The 25,071-nt window shown below is 50.4% G+C and overlaps 6 protein-coding genes across 6 annotated transcripts; 3 read left to right on the top strand and 3 right to left on the bottom strand.

Annotated features, from left to right (window-relative positions):
- Positions 1-10: 10 nt before the first annotated feature.
- Positions 11-2,132, bottom strand: B0H65DRAFT_215293 (beta-lactamase-like protein). Its single transcript, XM_062821980.1, has one exon. It carries the CDS (start codon positions 1,636-1,638, stop codon positions 391-393), a length of 1,248 nt encoding a protein of 415 aa, XP_062680042.1. The 5' UTR covers positions 1,639-2,132; the 3' UTR covers positions 11-390.
- A 214-nt stretch (positions 2,133-2,346) lies between these two features.
- Positions 2,347-3,735, top strand: B0H65DRAFT_428004 (uncharacterized protein; the record flags this gene model as incomplete). The annotated part of the gene is made up of 1 exon (XM_062824723.1): positions 2,347-3,735. One exon carries the CDS (start codon positions 2,347-2,349, stop codon positions 3,733-3,735), a length of 1,389 nt encoding a protein of 462 aa, XP_062680041.1.
- A 287-nt stretch (positions 3,736-4,022) lies between these two features.
- Positions 4,023-5,963, top strand: B0H65DRAFT_427598 (GMC oxidoreductase-domain-containing protein; the record flags this gene model as incomplete). The annotated part of the gene is made up of 3 exons (XM_062824699.1): positions 4,023-4,104; positions 4,166-5,772; positions 5,895-5,963. 3 exons carry the CDS (start codon positions 4,023-4,025, stop codon positions 5,961-5,963), a joined length of 1,758 nt encoding a protein of 585 aa, XP_062680040.1.
- Positions 5,964-6,147: 184 nt separating this feature from the next.
- Positions 6,148-8,462, bottom strand: B0H65DRAFT_509404 (uncharacterized protein; the record flags this gene model as incomplete). The annotated part of the gene is given in 4 exon segments (XM_062828310.1): positions 6,148-6,176; positions 6,245-6,290; positions 6,303-7,935; positions 8,014-8,462. 4 exon segments carry the CDS (start codon positions 8,460-8,462, stop codon positions 6,148-6,150), a joined length of 2,157 nt encoding a protein of 718 aa, XP_062680039.1.
- A 111-nt stretch (positions 8,463-8,573) lies between these two features.
- Positions 8,574-10,310, bottom strand: B0H65DRAFT_429118 (uncharacterized protein; the record flags this gene model as incomplete). Its single annotated transcript, XM_062824802.1, has 3 exons — positions 8,574-9,838; positions 10,016-10,201; positions 10,259-10,310. 3 exons carry the CDS (start codon positions 10,308-10,310, stop codon positions 8,574-8,576), a joined length of 1,503 nt encoding a protein of 500 aa, XP_062680038.1.
- A 1,621-nt stretch (positions 10,311-11,931) lies between these two features.
- On the top strand, positions 11,932-18,396 carry B0H65DRAFT_575168 (uncharacterized protein; the record flags this gene model as incomplete). The annotated part of the gene is made up of 3 exons (XM_062830611.1): positions 11,932-12,160; positions 12,239-15,912; positions 15,991-18,396. 3 exons carry the CDS (start codon positions 11,932-11,934, stop codon positions 18,394-18,396), a joined length of 6,309 nt encoding a protein of 2,102 aa, XP_062680037.1.
- Positions 18,397-25,071: the final 6,675 nt, after the last annotated feature.

Raw genomic sequence — 25,071 nt, 5'->3', positions numbered from 1 at the left:
GACTTCAGTTCATCTCATAATGATCTCACTGTCTTATCCCATCGTGAAAGCAAACGCAATACTTTGAGTCCAATGCTCCGAACCCGAACAAGGCCTTCCGAAACTCCCGAAAGGCCACAGAGACACATTGAAATGCCAAAGCATTGAGCAAGAACACATAATTTAGATGTGCTTCGACATGTAGAAATCAAGGTGAAGCGTTTGGTACAGAGTTTAAGGCATAAACTTGGGTCGAGAAGGCCTGGGACACATGACGAGCCGTGTCAACCGCGGTGAACACACATGAAAGGTGGGTAATGTATTAGTTGAGTGTATTCAAGGTGCGCGCCTCTCCCCTTTCCTTTTCCCTTCCCCTTCTTAGCTGCCCCTCTGCCTACCAAATCGTCCAAATCACCACTTCTTGTCCGTCTTAATCTTAACCGGCAGATGCAATAACCTCAACCCACTCTCATTCTCCCCCGGCAGCTTACCCGCCCGAATGTTTACCTGCAAACTCTGATGCAACAACCTCGGCGCCGCCAGGTTCCGATCCCTCTCCTGTCTGGCTTTCACAAACTCTTCTTCCGTGATTCCATCCCTCAAGTGCTTATTCCTCTCCCTGTGCTCCTTAACCGTCAAACACGGAACCGGCTCCTTCCTGTCCTCAGGCGGGTAATCATGTCCCGTCCAAATCTGGGCTTCATCCGGCAAGCTCTGAAGCAATTTCCGACCGGAGTGGTACAAATCATGAGCACTCCCACCGGGGAAATCACACCTCGCAGTCCCTATGTCCGCGTTAAACAGGCTGTCGCCACAGAAAACGTTATCCCCGATCTTGTACCCCAGATGATCGGGCGTGTGCCCCGGAAGATGAATCGCTTTCGCTTCCAAGTTGCCAATCCGGAACACCTCGTCGTCGTCGAACAGATAACCAAACACCTCCTTGACTTCCTCCTCCGGCACCCCGTACCTCTTTGAAAACAAACTCTGCACAGTCCCGATCCGTTTGCCGATGCCAATAGGCGGTTTGTGCTCCTCCCCTTGAATCTCCGTCAACCGTTTCTGCAAGTAGGAAGAAGCAGATAAGTGATCGGCGTGGGCGTGCGTTTCGAGAATCCAAGCGATTTTGTAACTCTTGGATTGGATGAGAGAGAGTAAAGCGTCGGCGGAGGTGGTGGTGATGGAGTTGTCGGTTAGTGAGTAGTCGAGGACGGGGTCGATGATGGCGGCGACGAGGGTGAGAGGGTCGGCGACGAGGGTGAGAGGGTCGGCGACGAGGTATTGGAATGTGCAGGTTACGGGTTCGAAGATGGGGGTTATTGTTGGTTCAGGCGGTGGGGGTGAAGAGGAGGGCGAGGTGGTGTATGTTCGGCTGTTAAGGGGTGATGAGGCTTGCAAGGGGTTTATGCGATGGAGATGTGTATGTTGTCGTTGTGGTGAGCGAGGGGGATGGGATTGGTGGATTGATCTCCTTTGGTTGGGTGATGTCGTTGAAGAGGTTGAGATGTGAGATTTTGTGGTGGCGATCGTTGATGCACTCCTTGGAATCGATGTTGCGAGACGTCGGATGTGGTAGAGACATGGAGCGCAGGTGCTGCTTGTCAAGAGACCGGTTGTCGTCTGGCAGATCTCAGCGAGATAGGGTTGTAAAGATGTCATGGTGAGATTTGTGATGGTTGCTGATGTGTGTGAAAATCGGTGTTTATTACTGGATCAAGAACGGTTGCAAAATATCAGCTCAAACACCACGGATCTCACGGACAGATATATCACACACATCGCGACCGAGTCCCGGGGCCGGGCCGCGTCCATGTCTCGGGGATGAACGTCGCCGAGTTATCAATCATGGATGGTCGCCGACATGTTCGGGGTCAAGGAACACATGTGACTTGGAATGGCCTCAAACCCGCTCAGTCAGCTGCACAGACATACGACCGAGTCTGGAACTTTCACGGCCTCCTCCCGTTCTGTTCCGGGACGATATTCAGGATGAGCATGTTTTCCATCATCCAAGACCATCCAAGATCCAAGATGAGATGAGAAGTGGCATGATGTTTCTGGAAGATGGCCCGTGCTCCCACACCTAATCGCCGACAACCGGCCCCGGATCCGTCAAATAAGCCCCACTCGGCGGCTATCGGGCATGATTCGGGATGCTGACTCAGGAAGATGAGAAGTCGACGATGAGGTGATCGCTTCGGATTTGAGACTTGTTACAAGTTCAACACATCTTGTCTTGTCTTTTTTCTTGAGTCCACTCACTCACTGACTGTCGTATCACGACACTCGTTTTCACCCAAACACCAACACACACACACACACACACAATAACATCAGCTCATCTCCGATAGCGGATATAGCTTCAAGATGAGCAGCTCACTCATCACCAAGACGGCCCTCACGGCAGCCACCCGCGCTGCCCCCCGTGCGGCTGCGGCCCTCGCCGTCCCTCTTCTTCGCCGTGGCTTCGCTTCCGTCTCCGCCGCTCCCGTCACCGGCACCTCCCGCTCGCACCGCATCGTCGTAGTAGGCGGCGGTGCCGCCGGCCTCTCCATCTCTCACCAGCTCCTGCGCACCGGCAAGTTCTCGCCCGAGGAGATCGCCGTGATCGACCCAGCTCAGTACCACCACTACCAGCCCGGCTGGACGCTCGTCGGCGGCGGGCTCAAGGACGCCCTCTCTTTGCGCCGCGATGAGGCTTCCCTCATCGACCCCAAGCTCAAGTTCTACAACCAGGCTGTTTCGCAGCTCTCCCCCGAGACGGACTCCGTGACCCTGGCCAACGGCGACAAGATCGGTTACGAGCACTTGATCGTCGTTCCCGGCATCGAGATCACCTACGACAAGATCAAGGGCCTGCCTGAAGCGCTCGCTGACCCCAGCGCGCCCGTGTCGACTATCTACGGCGCCCATACAGTGAGCAAGGTCTTCCCCACCATCGAAAAGCTCAAGCGCGGCCAGGCCATCTTCACGCAGCCCGCTGGCGTGATCAAGTGCGCTGGCGCCCCGCAGAAGGTGATGTGGATGGCTCTGGACCACTGGAAGCGTGCGGGGCTTTATAACCCTTCCGCTCCCGAGTCCGGCGCGATCCAGATCGCTTTTGCGACTGCTTTGCCGGCTATGTTTGGCGTGCCCAAGTACTCTGCGCGGCTGGAGGAGCTGCGCAAGGAGCGCGGAGTGGAGGGTCTGTTTGCGCATGATCTTGTGGAGGTCAACGGCAACAAGGCGGTGTTCGCCAAGGGCGCGGAGAAGATCACCAGGGAATTTGATTTGTTGCACGTCGTCCCCAAGATGGGCCCCTACAGCTTTGTCAAGAACAGCGCGGTGGCTGATGCCGCTGGGTTCGTCGATGTGAACCAGGCTACGACGCAGAGCACCAAGTTCAAGAATGTCTGGTCGGCCGGCGACGCTTCGAGCTTGCCTACTTCCAAGACTGCGGCGGCTATTACTTCGCAGGCGCCCGTTCTTGTGGGCAACTTGCTGAGGAGCTTGGAGGGCAAGGAGCCGGCGCTGGAGTATGATGGGTATACTTCGTGCCCGCTGGTGACGGAGTATGGCAAGGTCATGTTGGCTGAGTTCAAGTATGCGGGTGTGCCGAAGGAGACGTTTGGTGGACTGCCGGTGGTGGGTGGCGCCTTGGATCAGGGAACACCCAGACGGGCGTTTTATCACCTGAAGAAGGATTTCTTCCCTTGGGTGTATTTCAATGCCATGGTCAAGGGCACTTGGGCCGGTCCTAACGGGTGGAAGTTCTAGATGTCCGGATTGGAAAAGGAGTTGGGATAGATGAATGGGCTCGGAAAAGCGATAGATAAGTACAGTAATGATACCTCTTGTTTTGTTGTTTACCTTGGGTGTTTCCATACAAGGCTGTGGTGTTTGTGTTTGAAGATCAGCCTCGATGGGACGGGACGGGAGGCTGCGGGATGCACGTCATCCTTACAGCGTAACACCGCCTGTAATACAGCGCTTTAGCCGAAGTCAGCACAAAGGCCCAGACAGACGCTCTCCCGTCTCCAACTTCCTGTTCAACCACCACGACGATGTGGCCATTCGCGCCGTCCTACCCCACAGTCCACGCGGCCGATATCCACGACCAAACCTTTGACTACATTATTGTCGGCGGTTAGTCCCCAACCCCCCATTCGTGCAGGTCAGCCCCCAGCTAACTGGTTCCCCCTTGCAGGCGGCACAGCAGGCTGCGTCCTAGCCTCGCGCCTCTCTGAATCTCCCAACGTCTCCGTCCTCCTCCTCGAAAAAGGCCGAGTACACGACAACTTCCTCTCTCGCATACCCCTTCTCTCGCAGAACTTCGAATTCCCGTTCCTCCAGTCTGTCCGTCGCGACTCCGACCCGATCCCCGCTGCCAATGGCAGACGAGCAGCACTCTGGACCGCTGAGGCCTTGGGCGGGGCGACACGAATCAATGCTTTGTTATGGACAAGAGGGGTAGCGGGCGGGTATAACGCTTGGGCAGAGGAGTATGGACTAGAGCACTGGAGCTGGGATATGGTCGATCCGTGGTTTAGGAAGACCGAGGATGTGGTCAAGACTAGGAAGCCGGGGTTCGAGCTAGGGTGTATACCGTTTGTGGAGAAGGCGGCAAGGAGGGTTGGGTTACCTGTGGGGGAGGGGGTGAATGATGCAGGTGCAAGCGCACAAGGATGCTTTGTGATGGATCAGACTGTTGATGGGAAGGGTCAGAGAGTGTCGGCGTATAAGGCTTGGTTGCCGAGGGAGACGGCGAGGGAGAGGAAGGGGTTGAAGATCTGTACCGGAGTGGTAGCTTCGACCCTTTTCTTCAGCAAGGATGGGACACGGGTGACGGGTGTGAGGGTTCGAGAAGGTGGCCGCGAGTACACGGTCAAAGCCCGAAGGGAGGTCATTGTCTGCAGTGGGACCATCTGTACGCCCCAGCTCCTGATGCTGAGTGGCATCGGACCTCGCCACCATCTCGAGTCCCTCGAGATCCCAGTCATCCATGACCTCCCAGCAGTAGGACAGGGTCTCTCCGACCATACATCAATCCCCATCATCATGGAGCTCCCACGCAAACATACCCTCCACTGCCTAGAAAGCGCCTTCGTCTTCCTCTGGCACCTCCTCCTCTACCTCTTCTTCGGCAAAGGCCTACTCGTCAATGGAACCACCCCCCGCAGCATCTTTGTACACACCGCAGCTCTCGACGAGAATACAATGACCGTTCGACACAACGACGACTCAGACCAAGACACCATGGACGCTTCTCTTCCTCAGAATATCCCGGACGTCGAGATCATGATCAACCCCGTCAACTGCCTGACCGTGAACATCTCCGGCAAGTCACTTTTCACGTGGTACACGACGCTCATCCAACCGTATTCCAGGGGGCATGTCAAGCTTGCGTCTTCTGATGACCCGTTGGCTGATCCGAAGATCTGTTACCCGATGATGAGCGATGACAGAGATCGAGTGACGATGAGGAAGGCGGTGCGGTTCACTATGCGATTGGCGGAGGAGTTTACGAACACGGGGTATCCGTATGAGGCACCACTGATGATTGCGCCGGGAATGGATTTGGTGTATTTGGACGCTCTTTACGAGCCCAAGACGGGATTGTTGCAGAGGCTCCAGAGGAGGAAGAAGCCAGCAGATGAGGAACCCGTCCCTGTGCCTGGTAAAGAAGACCTCTTGACTGGAGCCGGACAACCATCTGTTTCCACGTCCACCAACAGCGAACCCAACAAGCAGCACTTTCAAAAATCGAATTGGCGCACAATCATGGACAACGAGATAGACGCCTACGCCTCCCGCGTCTGCGTCTCCAGCCTCCACATTTCCTGCACCTGCCGGATGTCAAGAAACCCAAGAGAAGGCGTGGTTGACCAGAAGCTCAAGGTCCATGGCGTTGAGAACTTGAGAATCGCAGATGCCAGCGTGTTTCCCAAGATCCCGAGTGCGCATACGATGGGACCGGTGGTCATGGTTGCGGAACGATGCGCTGAGTTTGTTAAGGAAGAATGGCAGGACAAGAAGGGGCGATAGGGTTGGGGAGCACGGTTTGACAGTCTGAGTTGATGTTCTATGTTACAAGCTTACTACTACGTTGTGTTTCTCTACATCCTGCTTCACCTTCACTTCTTTTTCCCCTTCCCACCAGGACACTCTTCTTTCTTGTGCCTCCGTGCATCAGCCCTTTGGCAACCCCTGGAACAGTACTTCATTCCACCGCAAACGGGACAAGTATGATCCAACTCCCCTCCATCCTTTCTCTTTTCTCTTTTACAATTCCTGCACACAACTTTAGGAGGAGGAGGCGGCGGCGGCGGAGCCTGATTATTCACAATGGGTTTATCCTCCGGGACATATGGTTCCTCGACAAATGGACATCCAAACGGAGGGGAGATAGCCACACTCACCAAATGTTTCTTGATCTTCTCCCACACCCTTGGCGGGATCCTATCATTGTCCGGGAGTCGTCCGTTGCCACAGCTGCAAAGAACCGAGGACTCATCGTCATCAATATCCATTGGGGTGACCACTCCCATTGCACTGGCGCGGTGGAGGTACTCGCACCTTTCGGGGTCATGCTCCCAGGTTCGGCAACGCTCGACGTAAGCTGGGAGGATCTCCTTCCAGAGCTGGAGGCCGTCAGGTGTAGTGTCGAGATAATCAAGGGATGTGTCCAGCTCAGTATCAGTATCGTTCAACGCCTTCTCCAATCCGTCCATCAATCCACCCGTCTCCGCCGTCCTCACGAGAACCGCTCCATCAAGCACCACGCACCGATTCGCCACGTCTAACCTCAAACACGACACGAAGAAGACCATCTCCACCCTCTCTTGACGTTCCAGACGAACAGCAAAAACATTCTGCCTCCTCCCGGACCCCGCAAACTCCCAAATCATGTACCTCACGATCTTCTTCCAATGCAAACAGGACAGCTCTCCAGGGCTCAGCATGTCATCTAGCAGGGATGGCGGTTGGTTCTCCATCATTTGATGCTCCCAATCGGCAAAGGTGTACGTTTGGAAGTTGAGCCAAAGGGTAAAGCGGGGCCATGAGGGTAGAGAGGAGCGAATCTTCTCAATGTCGATGACTGGGAGGTCGTCGAAGCAGGGGAGGTAGGGGAGGGACCATGAGATTGGCATAGGCGAGGAAGAATAAGAGGGGAGGAGGACGGGGTAGATCCACGATGGGGAAGAGATGGTTGCCCGGAAAACCTCTGGGCGGATGGTGGCGACGGTCAGCTCGATGAAGTTGTTGTCAGGACTTGCAGGGCCGGTAATAAGTTGTGCTTTGGTTACATCTGAGAGAAGGGGGAAGGAGAAGGGGAATGCTGATTCCCATGTGCATACTTCGGGTTCGTCTTCGGGTACAGGGAGTGATGCTTTCATGGGCTTCATGTCACAGCGGCTCGCGGTAAAGCTGCCGCTGAGAGTGATGAGGTATGTACATGGTGATACCTGGCGGCAGTGGGCGGTGTAACCGCTTGCGAGACGGGAGTTCAGTTCGGGGGATGTGAACTGGAGGCGTGCGGTGAGGGAGGTGATTTCGTATCGTGTGCCGTTCATGCCAGCTGCGATGGTGGCGCTAGCCGGCAGATCCGGGGGAGGTAAGGTCCTGGGAAACTCATGCACAGTCGGTGTGCCACCAAGCTGAGGCGGGTATCGGGTGATGATGACCTGATCATAGTTGTGGAGGGGCGTTTCGTATATGGTCAGTCCGGGTCCAAGATCATCTCCATAATCGCCGACATTGGGGGTCCGTCGGAACTGGACCTTCACCATCGACGTCTCAGGATGTCCTGTCAGAAGCACCGACGTCGGGACCATAAAGGACACCATCAAATGGTATTTCCCTTCCAAGCTCGGGGGACGCATGGTAATTTTGAGGATCGACCCGGGGCCTCTTATGTGAGTATTCTCGTGCTGCGGCCATCCATAACCGATTTGTACCGACGCGAACCCGTGGCAACTTTTGTCGTTGCCCGGCTTGGAAATGGCACACTCAACAAAACTCGGCCTTCCAACCCCCAAATTGTCCCTCTCCAACCTGCCCACCACAGGTGACTTATGCTGAGGCACCACCACCGTCACGCACATCACCGGCGGAATGTTCACCCACGTCTTCAACTGCCAAATCCTCTCGTTCTTCGGTACTGAGTTCCTGGCGTTGTAGGACCCCGGCCATTCAGGCGATGTATACACTCTCAACAGGTGCAGCCAGGCCCTCAACTCCGGAGTGTAATCAGCGACCGGCTCACTGTCTCCATGTGGTTGCCTTCTCGGTTCCTGCTCAATTAGGGCGAGAATCGCCTCAATGGTCGCGGTCCAGTCGCCAACTTGCACTCTACTCCTGATCAATTTGAGGAAGGCAGCAAAGCTAGCTGGGGTGTAGAGCTTGTGGTTAGATCTTCGTTCGTGGGCGCCGCCGTCGCCTGCAAGGGTCATGTTGGTCATCATGGCGGCGATGATGTCGTCTTGACAGTCGTCCCAGAACATTTTCTTGTATATCTGGTGAACCAGGCCGACGAGGTCCTTATCGTTGAATTTGATGGGGTACACCGGCAGAGACATAGATTCGGGAGATGGTGGTGGGTTGAAAGCGCACGCCTAATGCGCTATGGGCCGCTTCCATCTCAGCCGTTCGTATGGCTGGTACAACTTTGGAGGCACGTCTCTGGGCTTAGCAGATCCGTTTTTCATCATTTGGTAGGTCATGGCATCCTGGGATGGGTAAGGGGAGGTGTTGGTGGAATGTTCTACGCAGAACAGACCGAGGAGGAGGGCGACGGTGGAGAGGGGGCCGCAAAGGAGGTTGTCGGCTTCTTCTTTGTAAGTGCGGTGGTAGCGGGTGAGTATCTCGGTGTAGAGCGTGGCGGCTAGGTTGTTTTCGAGCACCGGGGAGGTGGCTACTAGCACGTTGAGTGCGCCGAGGTCATCGATGAGGTTGGAGGTGTCGATAACCATAAAGGATAACGGGGCAGGGGTAGAGCTGTCGGGCTGGTAATCCTCCCCATCAAGCTTCAAGGGCCTAAAGCTATGCCGGCTGCGATACCAGTGGGGGGTTCGTATTGAGCCACTCGCAAGACCTTGCAAAGTATGCCCAAAAGCGACCGCATCACCGACAAACCACCTCGTCACCACGCTCCCCTCCGCCCATGCGTCCTTGAAACTCTGGCACCAAGCAGCAAACTTCCCCATAACAAGCGCCACAACCTTCTGCCGTGAACTCACATCGTCCGCCCCCCAGCCCTCCGGCTCGTCCACCATTCTCGTATACGCCTCCGCCAACGGAAACCCAAGAAGCGGATCCAACCCCCAGTGCATCCTCACATGCCCATCCGGCGTGACAAACATCGGGTTAACCTGCGTGCTCTCTTTGGTGAGCGACATGGAAATAAGCCCCACCCTCCAAAACCATTGATGGAGATCGTTCAGATGGTGCATATCATCATCCACTGCCGGCGCAGCTGATCTTACTGCTGTGTAGACAAGACCACGGCCAGTGCTATCCACTCTCTCATCGGTTTTCACATCTCTGGTAGCAGCCAGGTCCGCTTCGAACTTGGCTTTGAGGTCAGTAATCGTAGGCTCGTTTCCGTCGAATTGAGCCCAGCATTGCCAGATTTCGCGGACGCGGGAGAGGGAGTACGAGTCACAGAAGCGGATGCCTCCGCGGCCGTATGTGCTTTTGTGCCAGGCTTGGAGGGAGTCGGAAACGTCGACCAGTTTGCGGGCTTGTGAGACGATGAGGTTGGCGAGGCGGGGTGGGAGGTAGAGGTGGTAGTAGATGGGGAAGAGGTCGTGTAGGGAGGGAGGGAGGGGGGGTTGGGAGTCCATGTCGATGAGGAGGGTTAGGAGGAGGATGTTGCGGGCTGTGTGGTGGGAAACGAAGGTCAGTCAAAGCTTCTTTTTTATCATTTACGGATGTGAGAGGTGAGTACGCACCTATGATGCTTCGCTCGTTGTCACAGCAGGTTATGTCTAGTTGACGACCTTCTATTACTCAGTTAGCAACGTCCTGCAACAGATGGACGGCTAGACTGACTTACCATCATGGTTGATCGTGAAGAGAATCTTGCGAAGATCTCCACACCCAAGAAGCAAGATGCTGATTGGGTCTTCCTGATCGTAGCCACTGTCGTTGTCTTCTTGGTTCTTTTCTTTCTCCTCTCCCTCTCTTTTTTCCCCTTCTTTCTCCTCTCCTTCCTTCTCCTCTCCTTCCTTCTCTTCTCCTTCTTTCTCCTTTCCTTCTTTCTGCTCGTCGTTTTTATCGCGGGTGCGAGCGGGAACACGATATGAAGAGGGAATGTCCTGCGTCAAGCACACGGCTGGCGTGTCGCCCATGGGGTAGCTGTAGCGCAGGACGCCGGTGCCCACTGGCGTCAACATGGTTGATGTTGTTGCCGTGTGACGGTGTGATGTGAATTTGTTGGGGGATCTGATACAGGTCACAAGTTGCTGTTGGGTTATCGGCTTCGAGGACGGCTTGCTTGGAAGATGCTGTGAGTTTTCGGAGTGTCCGCAGTGGATCGACTGTCTGAATACGAGCAGTTGGAGAGCAGGATGATGAGGGTTTTAAGTTCTGTCTGTGGTGCTTCTTCAGGCATCTGATCAGTTCTGGATTCTACCATTGGAAGCACAGGTGATGTCCTTCGTATTTCCTCTGTCTTCCGCCTTTCCGCCCCTTGTCTTTCTTATTGTCGCCCGGTAAGCATTGTCACGAACCGGGCTTATGGTAACCGTCGCTGGATTCAGCAAGGGATCATGTTAAAAAGAGGCAGCTTCTTGGGACCAGAACAATCTTCGAGTGTGGATTGTTTGTTTGGATAGAGGAAGATGGAAGCTTCGCAGGCATTCATCGGAGCTACTATAGGTGGTATGTCCTGTGCTCACTTGTACTTTTGGGATCCAAACGCACTCCGTGTCGAGTTGTTTGATGATGATTTAGACGGGTAACTGATGCAAGCACATCACCAAAGGAAGTCTATGTGAGGATTTTCTTGTATGGGTACTCTCCCTATTCGGCTGGTGGTAGTCTTCATGCTGACAACCTCTTTCCTCAGCCACTTGGCCCTTCATTCACATGAATTACGTACATCGTATTCGCAAGGTAACGAAAGAAGTCTTGAAGAACTCAGATGTCTAACGCGTCCAGCCATGGCCGGCACGATGAAAGCCATCTCCCGTGACTCCTTGTCTAACCCGCTCGCAACCGATCACATTAGGACCTCACTAAAGGAACCAAGCCGGGACTGCCGACGGTGAAAGGGCCGGTGGGACTTTGAACAGATCGCTCACCTTCAGCAAGAATGTTCGTGTGGTGGAAAGTGGATAAAAAGCCAGGAGTCATCATCAAGCTGGTCAGACAAAGCTCGTGAGTGATGCACCCGACAAGGAACTTGCATTTAAACTGAAGAGGAAGAAATGTGTAGGTAGACGAACCTTTGCGTATCACCACAGGGAGGGGTGTCGAAAACCTAGTCGATGATAACTGCTGCGCCGACACGAACCGTTTATGTTTCCAATCCACGAGATTGGTATGTTGACATGACCGAATTGTCTTGTAGAAGCCAGAAGTTGTGTTTCCGAGCACCTTGACAACAATGCCCAAGATTACAGCAACTGCCTTTTGCTTCCAGACAGCTTTACAACCAGCATAACCCGTGACCCCTCATCTTGTTACCTGGCCAACATCATTCAGCCTTCCCAGGCCGCAGCCCTACGTAATTTCCATCTGATCTTTCAGGGGTGCCCGTCCTTCACTTCTTGTCGATTCTTGCATTCACTCGGCTTTCTCCCATTCACCTGATCTCTTCCCAGTGACAGGCCACCCCCACTTCTAGCGCGTACAAAGCCATCGATCTCAGATCGCTTCTTCAAATTTCTCTCCTCCTCTTCCCAAACTAACCTCACACAATTTTCCATCCACAACACGGGCGTATCATCCCGCAAACATCCATCCAAGATGCTGACACCAGGCTGCCCGAACGTCACCCGCACGTTCTACCCCTTCGGCGACACCCCCGCGGTTTGCCTGACGGAGAACATCCCGCCGGACAAAAAGGGCGAAGAGGGGCCAGTCAACATCCTGCTTCTCGGGTCCGGCGACATTCGAAATGTGCTCTTCACAGCGCACATGGACAAAACGCGCCAGTTGGATATCACTTGTTGTGATGTCGATCGGTTGGTGATCGGTATGTTCCCTCCCCTCTCCTGTTCTCACCCCTCCACATCTTCAAGAGCTAGACTAACCACTTGATGTTGTTTCACAGCGCGCAACATCCTCCTCCTCACCCTGCTCATCGACCCTGACTTCGACCTCGACCCCTCCTCCCCTTACTCCCCAAGCTTACCTCACCCCCCGCCCACGTCTGATGACCTCTTCGCCATTTACTACCACCAACACCTTAGCGAAAACCTCAGCTCTCTCGTCCGTTCGCAAGCCATGAGGCTGCGCCTTGTTGGCTCAACGATGTCAACATGGAACGCAAGTCCTTACGGTCGGGGCCGGGGCTTCCAACCCTATCCTTCCATGTCATCGAAGAGCGACAACAGCGGCAAGAAGGGAAAGAGAAAAGGAAAGGGAAAACAGAAGGGCAAAGAGCCTGAGGCACAGGAAGATTACACACCCAAACAGCCCAACCCCATCGGAGATGTCAATCCACGCAACCCCACAAGCGGCATCCGCTTCACGGACTCAGGCACTCTAAAGCTGCTCACACAAATCTGGGACGCCTGGTTCTGTCGTCCCGAATCCGCCCAGCAAGAGGCTTTGTCAGATGGCCTTTTCAAGCGCGTCGGCGCCGCTGTGCTTAAAAGGGAGGAGGAAGAAGTGGGAGTCGCGTACGCCGCTACGAGAGCGGCGGCGTGCTCGTTCAGGGCTGCGATGCCGGTAGGCTTGGAGGCGACTCTTCATGCGACGATGTCAAATGAACATTTCTGGAGGTTGGGGGTGACGACAGGTTCGGAGGAGTGGAGGGATGAGGATGAGGATACAGACGAGAGCACGGATACGGATTCTGATTTGGAGGACAACATAAAGCAGGGAAAGGGGAAAGAAAAGGAGAAAGTGCCCTCGCAAGAATCCTGGAAACAGGCTGAGGAAAGACGAAAAAAGACGGCAAAGAGAAGGGTGGACACGATCCAACGCCGAGAGGTGATCAACCCCCTCTTCACCACTCCCTCCCCTGGCGTCCTCATCGACCATTCTTCCGACCCTCTCCAAGGATTCCACCTCGCACCGGCCTACCTTCCCATTGTCGGTCAGCCACCCCCAAAGCAAGGAACCTCGCAACTGGAACGACTCGTCGACGTCGCCAAGCAAGAGTTCGCCGACTGGTGCGACTCCTTTCGCCGTGCTTGGCGCGAAGGCCGCATCACCCTCCGTTTCTTCGTCGGTGATGCGCTCGCTTTTGCGCACACCCTTCAGCACCACAAGGCAGTTGCCCTTGGAAATCCCATGGATCCGGCTTTTGGCAATTGGTATCGCTTCCGGGATTCGTTTGATCCTCTGATCCTCGACAGCGACGATTACAGGCCAGTGCCGAGCGAGTCGCATAGGTGTCAAGCGCCTGTGTCGTTTCACGTCATTGACACGTCCTCTCTGGCCGACGATCTCGGGGCGCTGAACGTGCTCATCGCGACCTCTCCCCTCCTCGAAAACCGGCTGGCCTCCACGCTGTACACCGAGCACACACTTCCCCTGCCTCGGTCCTCGACCAGCAACGATGCGAGGCTGGGACCGAAAACCCCACAGGAGGTAGCAAACACTCTTCTCCATGGCGATCTTCTCACAATGTCCCTCCTCCTTGGTCTCTCACCAGTAGACTACTACACCAACACTTATCCCTCTGCTCCGCCACCCACTTTCTCTTCCCCTCATTCTACCCCTCCCCCAGCACCACCCACTCTCCTAACACCGAGTCCTCCCCCTCCTCCCCCTTCTGGTGCCTCCCCCGCGCCCTCCCCAACTCCAATCCCCACTCCAGCCACAGTTGCACAGTATTTCAACCAGCGCCTAACGTGGAAGCGCCCCGTCTACCACCAGCCCACCGACGGCAGCGGCAGGGACTGGACCATCAGCAACAGCAACAACACCTGGCCGGGCCCAACCCCCTCTCTGCGTGAGGCGCAGGAAGAATTTGCGAGGGAGACCGAGAACTTTGAGAAGTCGACAAGGGAGATCTATCAGCATTTGATGGATCTGGAGGCAGAGGAGTGGGAAGAAGAAGAACAGAGGGAACAAGGAAAAGGAAAAGCGAAGGGGAAGAAGAAATCTCAGAAGAAGACCACCGCCAAGGCAAAGATCCCAGAGCCACTCCGCAACATGCCGCCGGAAGTACGGGAGGAATTGCTCGAAGCCAGGGAGTTTCAGAAAGCAGCACTCAAAGAACTGGAGCTCAAGATTCAGGGCGAAATCCGCAACCAGAGGCAGAGGTGGGAAAAGGAGCGGACGGAGATGCCACTGCGCAAGATCCGGTTCCAAGCTGAAGAGCTTGTGGAGTTTTTGATGAAAGTTTACTCAAGGATGTATGAGTCAAGGTACTTGTTTGAGCGGAAGAACGATGGCGATGGCAATGGCGCTGGTGATCCAGGTGCTGAAGGAAATGCTCACAAACGTGGAGTGGGCTTCAGGCTGTTGAGTTCGAGGACATGTAATCGGGCGACTTTTGCGTCGCTTTTGAAGATCATTCAGGACCGAGTGGTAATCATCGGCGAGCCACTGCCAAACTCTGATCCGTCTGAGACTGAGTCCATGGGGCCGATGGATTTCTCGGTTCTGGACGAAATCTGGAAGACGTCGTCCGAGCCCGACACAGATTCGGTCAATGCCGAGATCAGCGAAATCCTCGCAGCGACCATTGAAGCCTGTCGTTCTTCTCCCGATCCATCCACTTCCACCAACTCGGTGCCAGCAACCGCAGACGGCGACGACGGCCATGACGACAGCGCCGCAACTTCCAACTCCGACCGCGACGCCAACTTCAATCCCGATGGATCAGACCCCTACGAGCCTCCCTCCTCCCCCATTCCCACCCTTGTTCCCTACTACCACTTCTCAGACTTATCCGATAGCGACTCGGATTCGTCTTCCCCATCCACCATCATCGCCCCCTCAGCCGTCCCTGTCTCCCCAGTTTTCTCCTCACCCTCGCGCCAGACCACCGCCTGGCACCGCACGCTGCAAGCCATGCTTGAAGAACTCAAGCACTCCCTCGTCAACTATGTCGAAACCCAAGGATCCTTCGATCAGGAGCTCTCCACCATCCTCCACCATTTTGGTGCCTACTCCTCCCCCGAGCACGCCATCACTGACCCCGACGGCCTGATCAAACCGAGAGTGTACAACCTCGCCCACGAGGCAATCCCCAGTGCAAGCAAGCACAACACATGTCTTTACAACTGGGTTAATATTCCAAGCTCTCTCGCCGTCACGGTCCGGATCCCCCGCAACACACTTGTCGCTTTGCAAACCATCATGATGAGTTTGGAGACGGGTTTGCACATCTTGGAACCCGAGACAACTGTTAGAGGAAGGGGCAGGAGAAAGATCAAGCCGGCGTACGTCCCGGCTTTGCAGGCTTGCATCCGTCCTACGCATGACCACGAAGGTAAACCTGTCGCCAACATGCCTGGCCACTTGTTTACTTCTCTGCAGACGGGGTTTGGTGAGCTCGAGATCAAAGGACGGCATTTTACGCCTCGGTTCAGGCTCAACATCGAGACAGATCCCCTTGGGTGGGAGGGGCAGAGCGATTTGTTCGTCAGCTTCATGGTTCCTACCAGCATCTTGATGAGGGACGCAGTGACGGGGTTGGTGACTGTTGAAGTTGTGCCTACGATTGGCCCAGATGTTGCGCGGCGGAACGAACTTTCTTTCCTGGCGACGGGAACTCTGAAGATGGACCTGAAGATCTTTGAGGCTAATTTGGGTTTCGATCCATCTGTGTTCATCAGTCAGTACATGCCAAACCAAAGCGGAGTGACGAGGATGTGCGGGTTTGCGGAAACACCACAGGGCTAGGAGCCTGTGCCTTCCGCGCTCAAGACGATGATGACGGCCAAGATGGACGACAACCACCAACACATCAGTTCGATAAGCACTCGAATTACCTTCCTCACCGACCGTCTCCTGGACAGACTGGCAAACAGGGAATGCAAAGTCCGCTCGGTGGCGGTCACCCCTTGCTCTTACCACCTCATCATCTCCAAAGACCCCACCGCTTCTTTCTTCTCCCACGGCCCCAAGTCCTCCCACTTGTGTCCTTTGAAATTCCTCATCGACGTTCCGCTTCCCACCAACCATGAAATGCGACGAACCCGCCCTTGTCGGTCCAAAGGCTTCATCGACCTAGTAACTCCGGTCGACCCCTTCGCTTGGAGGACCTTCTTTACCCCATCCTTCCTTCATCCCGTCCACTTGGAGCCAGGCACTCAAACCCCAATGAACTGGTCCCTCCCATATTTACATTCCTCCTATTTATCTTCTTTGTCATCCCCCTCGTCGTCTTCTGGTAATCCTCTCGACACCCTCCCCCGACTCTCTCAATCCGGCTCTCTCATCGGCTGCCTCCCGGACCCTCACCTCCGCAGCACTGACCGCTTCTGCCTCTGGTGGTTGCAGCTGCAAACCTACCAGCACCAGTTATCCATACGCGAAGCCTCAATTCATTCGCAACTCTCTCAGCACGCTGACCCAGTCCCGAAAAGCGCTTCTCCCGAGGACGAGGACAAGCAGCTCAAGGAAAAGGACAAGCAGCTTACTGATGCTCTAAATCGGTATCTGAACACAGCCGGTGAGCATTCCAGGTTCGAGTTAAGAATGTCCCTGTCCGTGCTGTTTGACGTAGCGGCCGGGATACTGAGGCCGAAGTCATTCTGGAGGCACATGGATTTAAGTCTCAGGCCGACGGCACGGGAGGATCAAGAGTGGAGGAGTGTGTTTGCGGTGTGCGACCTTGTTCCCAGCCGGAAGCCGCCGGACTGCACTTGCCATGATAAATGTCTTGACTGCGGCAAGGGAATGGGCAGCGGCAGCGGGAGCGGCACCGGCACCGGCACCGGCAGTTGGGTCAGCTGGGATGCTGCCACCGGTAATCAACATGAACATTCTCGCACTGGGACGAGACGAATCCTCATCTTCATTGCGAAAGACGGCATCTGTCTGGACTTGGCTCATGGGACGGTGATACTGGACACCGCTGTGCTGGTGATCACCAAGGAGTTGCGCCAGAGCTTGCCCAGATTCTTGACTGACGGGAGCATCGAGCCGCCGATGCCTATTTATTCTCAAGGGGTGATGTCCCAGACGATGAGAACATGGAAGGAGGTTTTACCTGCTTTTGCTGAGCGGTGTCGCGGCCAGACATGGGAGCATGGACCGGCTTGCGAGTACAAGGCGAAGCAGAGGGTACCGGTGGCGACCAACTTTCATAAGGATGATCCGGTGTTTTGCTCGTGTAGCATGGGTAAACTGCCTGAGAGTTGGTCAGTGCGTGAAGACTATCCAGTTCCACAATGGAAGGAGATCCGGCCGCATCTTGTTAGGGCGGCGATCAGTTTACCGTTTGGATGTCCAGGGCTTGGAGAACCGTATCAACACCCGATGAGCTGGCATCCTCTTCTCCATCCTCATACTGGTCCCGTTACAGGTGTGACTCCTGGCCTTGCCGTGGTGGAGTCGGCGGCAGGTACGGGTCCGAGTGCGGTTTCAACTTCGGCAGCAGCTCCGGCCAGAGCTCCGGTTTCGACTCCGGCTCCGGCTACAACCGGCATTAGCCAGCCTCCAGCTGCGAAAAGGATCCGAACCAACCCCACAAGGTCAGCTCCGGCCTCCGCTCCGGCTCGAACGGCGGCTCCAACTGGCACTCGCTCGACACTGTCCACGAAAGGACTCGAAATACGGCCTCCGAAACCAGCCTCGACTTCAGCTCCGGTTACGGCTTCAACTGGCACTGGCTTGACTCAAGCTCAGACTCGAGCTGAGTTGTTTCAAGCCAAGTTTCAAGCTGAGATTGCTCGAGCTCGGACTCAAGCCCAGACTCAAACTCTGGCGGCTAAAGCCGCTAGTTTGGCTCTGAATCCGAAGCGGCCTTCAACCTCAGGTCCAACTTCTGTTCAAGCCCCGCCTCCTGCTAGCACCAAGTCGGCTTCAGCTAATGCCAGATCTGTACCCGCCACGGCAACCACGACGCCCACTGTAAGGCACAGGTGCAATTTTTGCAATGAGCCAAAGAATAGAGAGAATGGAGGCGAGTTGAATCAGTGCTCCAAGTGCAAGAAAGCACGGTATTGTTCGAGGGAGTGTCAGATGGTGGATTGGAAGAGACATAAGAAGGAATGTGATGTTGGTGCTGGTGCTGGTGCTGTGAATGGCAAGGAGAAAGAGAAGGGAAATGAGAAGCAGAAGGACGAGAAGAAGGGAAAATGAAGAGTATCGCAATGTAAGATAATGTAATGTTAGTCACACTGCCTGCTTGGTACCCTAAGCAAACGGGTCCAGCGCTTGTATCTGGCATAGTCACCTTCCTCTTGAAGAGAGGGTTGGTGCTTAACTGAGCCATTACGGGACATTCATGGCCAGTTTCGGTCCTCCCCTTGGTAGTACAGCACAAAGGTCAATGAAAGTTTATTAATCAAACCCCAATGAAGAGCGTGCCCCAAAGCAACCCGTAAACAAAACCAGCAGAGATGAAGTCACTCTTCTATGTAAGAGACTCACTTGAGCCCCCAAGTTGCAAACAACCAGTCCGAGAACCCAGGCATTACTTCTACCGCAACCTCAAGGGAAATTGATGTTCAGGCCAGTGTGAAAAGGTACGCCAATGTAAAATGTGCCAAAGGGGTGTCGTAGTGCGCACCAAACACACATAACAGGCGTGGGTTGTCAGGTGGCAGAGAATAAACAGTGCTTGAAGCTGTCAACACACTTGTCAACGACAACCGAAACGAGACCAGACTGGAAACTCGGACTCAGAAGGAAGTGTGTTCTGAAACATCAAACACCATTGACAACAACGGCACGTCCTGTGAGCAGATATGTCCAACGATTGCCACGAGAAGACGAGAAAGGAAATAACCGTAACGCCGAAGCTTGCTCGCGTCCAGTCTCCAGCGGCCACTCCAGCAGTGACTGTGACCTTGGCAACGACACATGGAAACACTTTTGATCGGCAGGGCCACGCAGGGACGTGATGGATGATCGTTCTGATAGCTTCGGCGGAAGTACCCTTTTCTGGAGGAGGCGGGCATCGTGTGGACGCTGTGGGTTCGGGCTACTGTTTCGGAAGCCTTGGTTTATGGCCGGCCATGAGGTGACAATGAATGGAGAAGAGTTTCAGCCCACAAAGGTAGGGTTCACGCAGGGCGGGGATGGAGAATGATGTTGCGGATGATGGGGATTTGGATGAGGTGTTGTTGAGGTTCGAGTTGAGTGATGCGGAGAACTTAGCACTCGCGGAAGACAAGAATGAAATTGGCCCAGGCTGTAATTGAACGTGCAGATTCAGATGGATGCTTAACATAAAGTGGTGATAAACTCATTGAGAGCTGTTAGTACCTTAGCCGAACTCGCAACCAGTCTGGCATACTGACATCAACCCATGCGAGGAAGGGACCGTGCAGTCGCCATTTCCCGCGCCCGTCCATCAGTGATCCAGATCACACTCGTTTCGTGCTGTACCTGCGCGCCTTCCCGGTCCAGACACTTGGGGATCGCTTGACGCCGAACAAAAATGGAAAGTGGAATAAGGAGTTGACGAAGGCCGGTCAAGAACGGGGCAGGAACGTTGAGGCAATTTTTGGCTGGTCCTTTCAGTTTGATCGGTCCTGCCAAGTTCAGTCCCTTCTCAATCCCCTTTGCGGACCTGACTCGGAAGGACGAACTTTGCCGTCGTCCAGACTTTTGAGCTTCCACGTCTGCTTCCGCCTTCCGCCGACAGTCACAAATGCGATTCCACCTCTGCATCCGTCCCGTCACCATCAACCAACGAGTTCAACACCACGGTGACAGCGGAGTCGGTAATAAGACAAACGGAGGAGCCAAAACGGCGACTGACACGTGCAGGGAATGATCTGGCGTTTTTGTCTCGGTGATGGGATCATGATCCGACATTTTCCATGTGCCAAGGTGCTGATGGATGCTGATGGTAGGATCAAATCTTATCAGATCATCAGATATTGTCCCGCAGGGTGCTCCTGAAAAGGCTAAAGACCTGCCATTGCCGAACCATTGGACGACAGGATCCAGTCCCCCACAACGGAGTGCACCTCGGGTCGGACCAAACAACCCAGTACGGATGGAGATGAGTCAAACTTTTATCCCGCTGTGTGTGAAAATGTGGGAAGAGTGTGGGCGAGGACTGAGGAGTCGGTGGTGCTCAGGTGCTGCATTCCAATGAGGGAGTGACTGTCTCTTCAGATGCTCAGCGTGATGGACTGAGGCCCTGGAGGCGAGTAGACATTCGATACATCTACCTACTGCCAGTGATGGTATTCAGAGTGTTGCCTTGACACTGACTCAATGGTCAACTCAGCTCAATCATTCAAAGGCAGATCTTGAACGAAATCCATGGACAAATAGACCTATTTCCATACGCACATAGTCCCCCCCATATTTATCGTTGAGTTAGCCGCCCAGCCTAGCTTAGTTACGCTAATATATTACGTATAATTAAGGCTATAAAATCGATACTCGCGCATCGCTAAATCTACGTCGTTAGCGTTATTTTTTTATATAAAGTTATTTAGAATCATCAATCTAATTAATTATCTACTACTAAGACGGTTAATACTATAGTTACTAGTAATACTACTATCCCCTATATTAACTTTATTATTATATATATTATACTTGTTACTTAAAATATACGTACCTACCTTAATTTTAATACCTACTATATAAGTATTAGGGAGGCGGTTAGAGATTTGCCTTTCTATTTAAATTCCTTAATATTTACCCTCCTTCTTCCCTTCGTATAAATATTAAAAGTAGTACTATAATTATAGAGGTTTAACTATGTTTTATTATTCATATAATATAGTTTTATAAATTATATTATAATTAATTAGAGGGAGGAGGAGCGAGGAGGTCTAGGTTTTTAAGAAGCGCCCAAATAATAATAGAATTAGTTGGTATTATAGGGTTAACTTATAATATTCTTGTACTATATTAACTACTTTATATATTATATTTAGAATTAATACTATAGCCCAAAACTGTATACGTATTAACTATATATATAATAAATACGTATAATTATATATATACGCGTATACGGACTAACCTATTAGGGCTTTTACTTATGTAGCTAGTTCTTTATATATACTTTCCTTTCCTCTCTTCTATATAATAATATATATTTTACCCTATACTTAATAGTACTTCGCCCTATAATAATTTATTATACTTTATTATTACGCTACGTACGCTTAAAGGAAAAATTAATTAATTAAGTAATTAAAGACTTAGGCCCTTATCAATAAGATAAATATAAAATTCGAATTTATTATTAAACGGAATTAGGAATTAATTAATTAGGTATCTAATTCCTTCTCCCTTTTTACTTTAAAAATAATAACTATAAAAAATTACTACTATTATAATTAATTTAGTAATTAATATCGGACGTTCTAATTATTATAAATAATTTTATTATAATTATTATAATCGGAACCCTTTAAATTTTTAACTCTGTAAATTAAGCAATTTATAATAATTTTGTAAAGGTATTTATAAAATTTAATAGTAATCTTTTATTAATTTTCCTTCGAATTTGATTATAGAATACATTTTCGCTTTCGCGATTATCCCTGTTTTTTGCGATATAATTATTACTTTAAATTATTTAATTTATAACGACGTTATTAAGGCCCGCGACTATACTTAGAGAGTAGAGGAAAATTTAGAGAAACCTTAGAAAGAGATTTTTAATTTTAATAGTAATTTTACTATTATAGTTCTTTAATATAAGTTTAAAATTAATAAATTATATAAAGAAATTACTATATTAAAATAATCGTTCGCTAAAATAATTAACGGCGGTATCGTTTTTAATTTTATTCAGGTTTTCCTCTTTTAAATTATTATCGATATATTTATCTATATTAGTTTCGTCCTCGGGTACGGTTGCGAGGCATTCATATAATAGCGGATTAGGACTATTATTATTTAAATCCTAAATAATTCGTAGGGGATTTAATAAATTAATATCGGAGATTAGCTTAATACCCTTTAATTAAATTTATTTCTTTTTAATATAATAATTTATACTTTTTATAATATACTATATATATAATTAATATAGTATATTTAAATAGGTAGCAATAGTAGCCTTTTTAAACCCTCTATTAAAATTATTACTAAAAACGGCAGGGTTTAAAATTTTATAATCAATTTAAAGTTTCTTTAAATAAATGAACTATTAAATAAAATTATCTTTTCTTTTACTATTAGCGAAGTTAAAAGCGATATTAAAATTATAATTTAGAGTATTAATATTTATAACGTTGAATAGGGAAAAGTTAAAGCAGTTAACTTATAAGGAAAAAAAAGGGGTTAATTAAAAACAATAAATAATCAATAAGGGTAATAATATTTTATATATATTATTTATTAATAATACGTACGGGTTCTTTCTTATATTTCGATATATTATTCGAAAGTTTAAAAGATTCGCGCTACTTTTTATTACTTAGGGAAAATTAAATTTTAATATATATAATATTTAGTATTATACATCGTTTTATATTACTTAAATAAATTAATAAGTATTTTTATTAAAGTATAAAAATTATATTTTATATATTAAATACCTTGTTAAATATTTTAAATTTCTTAAGCTATAATAAAGATTTAAAGACTACGTAATTCTATAATTAGTTAATTATTAGTAATATTAGGAGGAGGAGCGACGTTTTTATCTTCGAAAGTACTATTTAAATAATAAGTAATTTAACGGACATTTATTCTAATAATATTAAATAATTTTTTAATAACTATATTAATAATTTCCTTATAATTATATCAGATTTATTACTAGTAAGTAATATTATTAATAAAATTAATAATATTTAATTTATAGTTACAAATATTATTAATTTTCTTAATGAATTACTAATTGCTTTTTTTTTTCCTTAATACAATTTGTATTTAATATAAGTAATTGAAACGCTTCGAAAATATATTTCGAATATTCTATTTAAAAAACCTATAAATACTGCTATATATATAGCGATAATCGATTTACATAATAATTCCTTCCTCCCTTTTCTTTTTACTTTTTATGTTACCTATTAATATAATTTTAAATCCCTATTATATTGCGTAGTTTTATAAGGAATTGAAAATAATAATTTTATTATTATAATGAAAAGAAGTAAATAAAGGCTGGGCTAATATTAATTTAAAGATTTTACTAGCTTTAAAGACTTTATTAATTCTAAAAACTTTGTTAGTATTAAAAACTTCGCTAGTATTAAAAATTACTATCTAATAGTGCGTTTGTTAGGAGATTGCGGTAATTATATTCTTATTTATTCGTAGGAGCGGCGGTAGATTAATAACGATAGAAATGTAATAAGAGGAAGTGTACCCTAATTAGGAATAATTCCTTAAAGCGGAATTGAGAGCATTTTACTAACGATTTTATTTAAATCCTATTAACGTTAATTATCTTAATCGGCTAGGCTCCTAATTTACTTAAGCAGGTGAACGAAGTATATTAATAAATACTACGCGAATATTATATAATCGAATATATTATACGAAATAATAATAAAGATAATAGATAATCATCATAAATAGTTGATTAATACTAAGATAAAGTTTCGCAATAACTTTATTTAATTGCACTCAATACTAACGATTGCTAATAGATAGCGCGACAGCGGCGGCGGTTGGGTAGCAATATATATAGTATAATGGCGCGGCTAGGCGGCTAGGCTGGGCGGCTGGGCTTACTTAATGATAAAATGTAGGGGGGACTATATACGCACGGAAATGGGTCTATTTGTCCATGGTTTCCGGATCTTGAAGAAACCCAAACCGACAGGGGATGGAATAACGGACGCTGACGCAATCCTTGGAAAAAACAAAAGGCGGACTGCCAATGCAACCCCACTCCACCGTGGTCCGATCTGATAAACATTTTTTTTCTCTCACCTGCCCATTCCTCTCCATCCGGCGTCGTACCCGTGCTTACGTGCTAGCCTTTTGCTCACAGTTTCACTCCCGGCCCATGTCCGCACTTCGGAGAGGCGGAAAGAGGAGACAGTCTCGGGCCACGAGCGCTTGATCAGTGGTCGAGATCAGATAAAACATGCTGAAAAGTGCCCACTGATCTCATCTTATCTGATCCGAAGATAATGCCGATGCCGCCTGACGCATCCTGGATCCGAACCTGGCGCACCCACTTGGCACCTTCTGCGAAGCACGAACACGGGCAAGAACCGGGTCTTGGCGGCAATTGGCCAACCAGAATCCGTTTGGAAGTTTGCTACCCTACCCGACCCCTCCATCATGGTTCGCTACCGACCCCACCATATCCATCCAAAATTGAACTCGTTTCGGTCCACCGTCATCACCGTCACAACAACTGAACTACCCCCAGCAGGACACCGTCACAGGCTCATAGCCACACTGTCAACCCGCACTGATGCCGTCCATCGTCGAGAAGCGAGAGTCCCATGACGATACGAAGATGCCGTCCTGACACCATGTCCCCAACACCATGGCGACGGGAGAAACGGGCATGAAGACACCAACCGAGATGTCGTCTTCGAGTCCCCCGCAGTCCAACGTTGGAATCATGCCATGGATTGCACCACAACCCGGATAGAGTAGCCGACGAAGCAGAGAGCGGTAGAGAACTGCAACATGGGATGGGACACTACACCATGTATTCAGAGTGGGAATGGCGACACACGGTGCATGTTTACCTACTGACGGGGTCAGGAGCGGGCCAGCGGAGGAATAAACCACGAGCGGAATGGAGTCAATTCAGGTTGTCTCCAAGTTACGGTATGCTCCCTTGCTTCGAATTGCCTCCCCTGGTCAAAGATCAACAACGAACCCTTCTCTCTATCAAAACGGCCGCCTCTGCCACCC

This window comes from Neurospora tetraspora, assembly GCF_033439725.1.
Source record: "Neurospora tetraspora strain CBS 560.94 chromosome Unknown B0H65scaffold_5, whole genome shotgun sequence".
NCBI lineage: Eukaryota > Fungi > Ascomycota > Sordariomycetes > Sordariales > Sordariaceae > Neurospora > Neurospora tetraspora.
Note: the sequence above shows the minus strand (reverse complement) of the source record. Positions and strands in the feature narration are given on the sequence as shown.